The sequence below is a fragment of the Primulina tabacum genome, chromosome 5 (assembly GCF_025594145.1).
Source record: "Primulina tabacum isolate GXHZ01 chromosome 5, ASM2559414v2, whole genome shotgun sequence".
NCBI classification, from domain to species: domain Eukaryota; kingdom Viridiplantae; phylum Streptophyta; class Magnoliopsida; order Lamiales; family Gesneriaceae; genus Primulina; species Primulina tabacum.
In genome coordinates this window covers 19,112,225-19,118,674 of record NC_134554.1, presented here as the reverse complement: position 1 = coordinate 19,118,674, position 6,450 = coordinate 19,112,225, and the positions used below count along the sequence as shown (strand labels likewise).

The window sequence follows — 6,450 nt, the reverse complement described above, 5'->3', positions numbered from 1 at the left end:
GCGCTAGTTTGCGAAGGTTTGGCGCTGAGGCGCTAAAAAAGTGGCGCTGCGGCGCTACAGACTCGAAAAATCATTATTTGAGTCAACTTTCACCTTCACCAATCATTTCCCTTCTTCTCCATCGAACCTTCATCTATTTCCTCTCCATTTTCAATCTTCTTTTTAATTTTAAGGGAGATTTGCTCAAGGAAATTTAGAAATAAAGATAGATTCGTGATCATCTCTTCAAGATCTTCAAGATGGTGTAAGTATATTATATTTTTATTCAAGTTTGGAAAAGGGTTGAAGTTTAGAATTGATATTTGAGTTGATATTTGAGATATTGAGATGTTGGAGATTTTTTATTTGTGTTGGTTTGAATTTAAAAGGGATATGAGAATGGTTTCTTGTTTATGTACGAAGAACAATTTCCGTGCCTTCTGTATTTCGTGTTTATGGGACATTTGTGGTTGGATTTTGGAGTTATGGTCTTCATCAAACTTGTAGATAATCAAGTTAGCTTCGATTTGGTTCAAGAATCACTCAATTCCATGAAGAATTGAAAGAGATATGCTATATTTACTAAACCTGGTCTAGAATCCCGAGTTTGTGTCCATGGCTTTTGTTTATTCGAATTCTGGTATTAATCGATTGGGATTCTGAATTTGTTGTTCAAAAGAAAGTTATAGAACATTGTCTTGTCTTCGAAATGATATAAACTGGGCTTGATTCCATTGAGTATTGAGGGAGTTATGCTCCAAATACTAAACGGTGCCAGATTTGTAATGATGCAGAATTGTTGGGAATTGAGTTTTCTTGCATATCCAATTTGTGGATCTTGATTTGAAGTCGTATTTAATTAATTATGAATTTTGTACAGAAACTGCTCTGTTTTGATAAATGATCCGAGTTCTTGAGTTATAGTAGACTTCAGAGGTTCAAGACTTCTCATCTACACATTTCGATCTTCTTTTGGTAATATTTGAAAGGTATGTTACGGTCGGTAACATACGAGGTAAAAGTATCATTTTTTATTTTTAAATTGAAAATTCTATGGCTCGATGAATTACTTGTGATTTGTTGATGATTGATCTTTTGAGATGAGCTTATTATGATATTGACTTGATGAGATTGAAATGCATCATTGCATTGCATATTGAGCCACCTTTTGATTCAGATTTGATATGGCGGAGGTCGCCTTGATATATTGATTTGTTGGACGTATGAGGCTATAGTTGAGTTGGCATAGTGTATGCGGAGGTCGCTGCTATGGCCTGAACACTCTCTATAGGCGCACCATAGTCTGGGATTGTAGAACACAGCACCCCACCTCGAGTGGATGAGTCGGTGGATGTTGCTGGGGGATTCTCTTTCCTTGGGTACCCTATGACCAGATGATTCACTTGATCTTGAGATTTATTGATAGCCCACAGTTTCTGATCATGCATTGCATTATATTGCATCTTTATGGATTTATATGAACTATTTTGAAAATTAAATTCTCATATGTTATTGATTGTATCATACTGGGTTTATACTCACCGGCATGTCGGCTACCTCTTGTTTTCATGTGCTTGACGGTAGGTGAGGCGAGGCGAGGCTTGGGATGCCAGAGTCCAGCTCCAGGCGAGGAGATACGAGTTAGAGTGGGATTCTCGGGTCTTAGGAGCTATGTGATAATGTTTGGAGTTCTTTGGGTCACTACTTTAATTTGGCATGTTGAAAATTATATTTCAAACATTTGAGACAATTAAATTATTTGGACGATGTTTATGTGAATTTGTGAACTACAAATTTTGTATTTTACTAAATCATTTGGTTTGTTACAATTATAATTATTAGTATTAGATATCGGACCCGGGGCCCCACAGTATATCTATACTTGATTCTTTGAACTCCTTCTCCCAGTCTTTGGCAATCATTAGTTGTGTCAGAGCGTAAGATATTTGGGAACAGGGTAGATCGAGTCAGTTTCAATTGCTTGATCATGTGATATATTTGTTAGCACTTTCGTTGTGCTATGATGTGAAATACATGATTTAAATTGAGATATTATATTGTTGAGTTTTATTCGAGATTTTTGAGATTGTTGAGTCTCAAGAGCCAGAGATGATTGATACAAGATTGAGATGATTATGATATTGTGATTTTATATGTGTTTGATCTATTTTATATCAGACATGGCTACTCGAGGTAGAGGTCGTGGTAGACCTAGACAGGACATACCAGTGGCACAAGATCAGGGCAGTGCTACTCATACTCAGATGGATATAACTCCGACTCCGATGGAGATACTGTTAGCCAAATTTCAGTCTTTGCATCCACCGATGTTGAAGGGTACCGAGAATGCATTAGAGTGTGAGAACTGGTTGGAGAATATGGATCAATTATTTGAATCTCTTGAGTATCCAGATGATCGTAGAATCAAATTAGTTGTTCATCAGTTATTGGATGTTGCTAAGAGTTGGTGGATCATGACCAAGAAAGCTTTAGAGGGTCGAGGTACGATTGTTACCTGGGATATTTTTAAATCTGAATTTTATCAGCGTTTCTTTCCTACATCTTACAGGAAAGATAGGGGAGCCGAGTTTGCAAATTTAAAGCAGGGAAATCTGAATATTGAGGAATATGTTGCTAAGTTCTCGAATTTACTGAGATTTGCTCCTCATGTAGCATCCGATGAAGAAGCTAAGGCCGATCACTTCATAAATGGTCTTAACCCTGATATCTTTACCTTGGTTAATACCGGAAGGCCTAACACTTTTGCTGAGGCTCTTGATCGAGCCAAGGGAGCTGAGACCGGAATCATTAGGCAGAGAGGTTCTCAGATGCAACGACCCCAAGAGCCACTAGTATAGACAGCAGTTCAGACAGGGTAATAATGGACGGTAACAGTGGCAACATAAGAGAGCAGTTTTGGGCTAGAGGCAAGCAATTTAAGAGGTATGACAGTAATTTTTCGAGTTCTAGTGGATCGAGACAGTCTAGTTCAGTTTAGAGTACTGGTTATTCAAGTCCTACTTGTTGTCAGTGTGGTGGTAGACATTTTACCGATCAGTGTAGAGGAATCTCGGGAGCTTGCCACTTGTGTAACCAGGTGGGACACTATGCTCGAGTGTGTCCTAACCGTGGCAGTGATATGTCTCAGAGTGGGGGATCATCGAGACAGACACCTCACCAGAATCGTCAGAACCATACAGTTCATTCCTATCAGCAGTCAAACTAGTCAGATCAGAATAAACAGAGTGGTAGCCACAGGGTAGGACAGCCACCTAGACAGCAGGCTCGAGTTTTTGCACTCACTGAGGATGAGGCACATAATGCTCCAGATAATGTTATTTCAGGTAATTGTTTTCTCTCAGGTTATCCTGCTTATGTTTTGCTGGATACTGGTGCATCACATATATTCATAGCTGAGCACTTTGTCACATTGCATTCGTTGAATTCTATGCCATTATCAGTCTACATTATCTATTTCTGCTCCACTGGGCAAAGTGATGAGGTCAGTTGAAATGATAAGTGGTTGTGAATTTTGTTATGAGGATAATGTCATTGAGCTTGATTGTATTGTGTTGGAGATGTCTGATTTTGACTGCATAGTTGGTATTGACATGTTGACAAGATACAGGGCTACTGTAGACTGTTTTCAGAAGATTGTTAAGTTTAGGCCTGATATGACAGATCACTGGACATTCTATGATAAGGGTTCTCGAGCTAAGATACCTTTGATATCTGTTTTGTCCATGACTCGTTTGTTGCAGAAAGGAGCCGAATGTTTCTTGGTTTATGCAATTGATATTTCAAGGTCAGTACCTAAATTGGCAGATATTCCAATTGTTAGTGAATTTTCAGATGTATTTCCAGATGAGATTCCAGGATTTCCTCCAGTCCGAGAGATTGATTTCAACATTGAGTTGATGCCTAGGTACACAGCCTATTTCTAGAGCTCCTTATAGGATGGCACCAATTGAACTAAAGGAACTAAAGGAAACTTGAGGATTTATTGGCTAAAGGATATATAAGACCAAGTGTTTCACCTTGGGGTGCTCCGGTTTTATTTGTGAAGAAGAAAGACGGGTCTATGAGGCTTTGTGTCGATTATAGACAGTTGAATAAAGCCACAGTAAAGAATAAGTATCATTTGCCAAGGATTGATGATCTCTTTGACCAGTTGCAGGGTTCTTCAGTATATTCTAAGATTGATTTAAGATCCGGATATCATCAGTTAAGAGTTAGAGAGGCAGATGTGCCTAAGACTGCTTTTCGTACCAGGTATGGGCATTTTGAATTTTTGGTTATGCCTTTTGGGTTGACCAATGCACCTGCGGTATTTATGGATTTGATGAACCGTGTGTTTCAACGGTATATAGATCAATTTGTTGTGATCTTCATTGATGATATTCTTATTCATTCAAAATCTGAAATTGAGCATGCCGAGCATTTGAGAGATGTTTTGCAAATTTTGAGAACCGAAAAGTTTATGCTAAATTATCGAAATGCGAGTTTTGGTTGGATAGAGTGGTTTTCCCTTGGACATGTGATTTCAAGTGCAGGTATATCAGTTGATCCGAGTAAAGTTGAGGCAGTCATCAATTGGTCTAGACTGACATCAGTTCCTGAGGTGCGTAGTTTTATGGGTTTGACAGGATATTATCGCAGATTTATTGAAGGATTTTCACAGATTGCGAGGCCAATTACCCAGCTGACACAAAAGAATGCACCATTTATTTGGTAACAGGCATGTGAGGATAGTTTTGTTGAACTTAAGCAGAGATTGGCTAGTGCTCCAGTTCTGACTATTCCATCAGGTGTAGGAGGATTTACAGTGCACACTGATGCTTCACTATCAAGGATTAGGTTGTGTATTAATGCAGCATGGCCGTGTTGTTGCCTATGCTTCACGACAGTTGAAGCCACATGAGTAGATATCCAGTGCATGACTTGGAATTAGCAGCAAGTGGTTTTTGCCTTAAAGATTTGGCGTCACTACTTGTATGGTGAGAAATTTGAGATATTCACTGATCATAAGAGTTTGAAATACCTCTTTTCACAAGCAGAGTTGAACATGAGACAGAGGCGTTGGTTAGATTTGTTGAAAGACTATGATTGCGAAATAAAATATTATCCAGGAAAGTCGAATGCAGCATCCGATGCTTTGAGCAGAAAATTATGTAATATGTCCTTGATCACTAGCAGTGTATCTGATTTAGTAGAAGAATGTTGTCTTTCTGGTTTGGATTTTGTGGTAGATACTCAACCTGTAAGAGTATTTATGATTCAGGCAGAACCCAAGTTGTTTGTCAAAATTAGAGAGGCCCAAAAGTTAGATCAAAGCATTCAGAAATTAGTTGAACTTGTCAAATCAGGACATCAATCAGAATTTTAGGTCAATAATGAGGGTATTTTGTTTGTGAATGATCGTATTGTAGTTCCTAATATTTCAGAGTTGAGGATACAGATTTTGCGTGATGCTCATTGCAGTAAGTTCAGTGTACACCCTGGAAGTAAAAAGATGTACAATGATTTGAAGAAACAATTTTGGTGGAAAAGAATGAAATCTGACATAGCAGAATTTGTATCTCGTTTTTTGAATTGTCAACAAGTGAAAGCAGAAAAAAAAACGACCAGGAGGTCTTTTGCATAGCCTTAAGGTTCCAGAATGGAAGTGGGATCATATCACCATGGACTTTGTCACGAAATTGCCTAGGTCGTCGAGGGGTTGCGATTCAATTTGGGTTATCGTTGACAGATTAACCAAGTCTTCGTGTTTCATTCCTTATCAGATGACATATAGGCATGATCAGATGGCCAGATTGTACATCAGAGAAGTTTTGAGATTGCATGGTGTTCCTAAGTCAATTGTATCATATCGTGATCCCAGATTTTCTTCTCATTTTGGCAGAGTTTACAAGAGGCCCTTGGTACTCGTTTGCATTTGAGTACAGCATATCATTCTCAGACAGACGGACAGTCAGAACGTACTATTCAGACATTAGAGGATATGCTGAGAGCTGTAGTGATGGATTTTGGTATTGGTTGGCAGGATTCATTACCACTTTTCGAGTTTTCTTATAACAATAGTTATCAAGTGAGCATTGGAATGTCACCATTTGAAGCACTATATGGAAGAAAGTGTCGATCTCCTCTATATTGGGATGATTTATCTGAAACACCAATTGTAGGACCTGATATGATAAGAAATATGACAGAGAAGGTGAAATTGATTCAGAGTCGTATGCGAGCTGCTCAGGATAGGCAGGCTAAGTATGCGAACATCAGAAGACGACCGTTGATTTTTGAGAAAAGTGACAGAGTTTTTCTGAAAATATCTCCTTTCCGTGGTACAGTTAGATTTGGAAAGAAGGGTAAATTATCACCGAGATTCATAGGTTCGTATGAAATTTTGGAACGTGTTGGTGATTTGGCTTATAGATTAGCTCTTCCGCCTCCATTATCAGGTGTTCATGATGT

General features: G+C 38.6%; 1 protein-coding gene across 1 annotated transcript; it reads left to right on the top strand.

The window, feature by feature from the left end:
* Positions 1–843: 843 nt before the first annotated feature.
* On the top strand, positions 844–2,837 carry LOC142544224 (uncharacterized). Its single transcript, XM_075651282.1, has 2 exons — positions 844–968; positions 2,158–2,837. The coding sequence occupies exon 2, from the start codon at positions 2,160–2,162 to the stop codon at positions 2,835–2,837; it is 678 nt and encodes a 225-aa protein (XP_075507397.1). The 5' UTR covers positions 844–968; positions 2,158–2,159.
* The last annotated feature ends 3,613 nt before the right edge of the window (positions 2,838–6,450 follow it).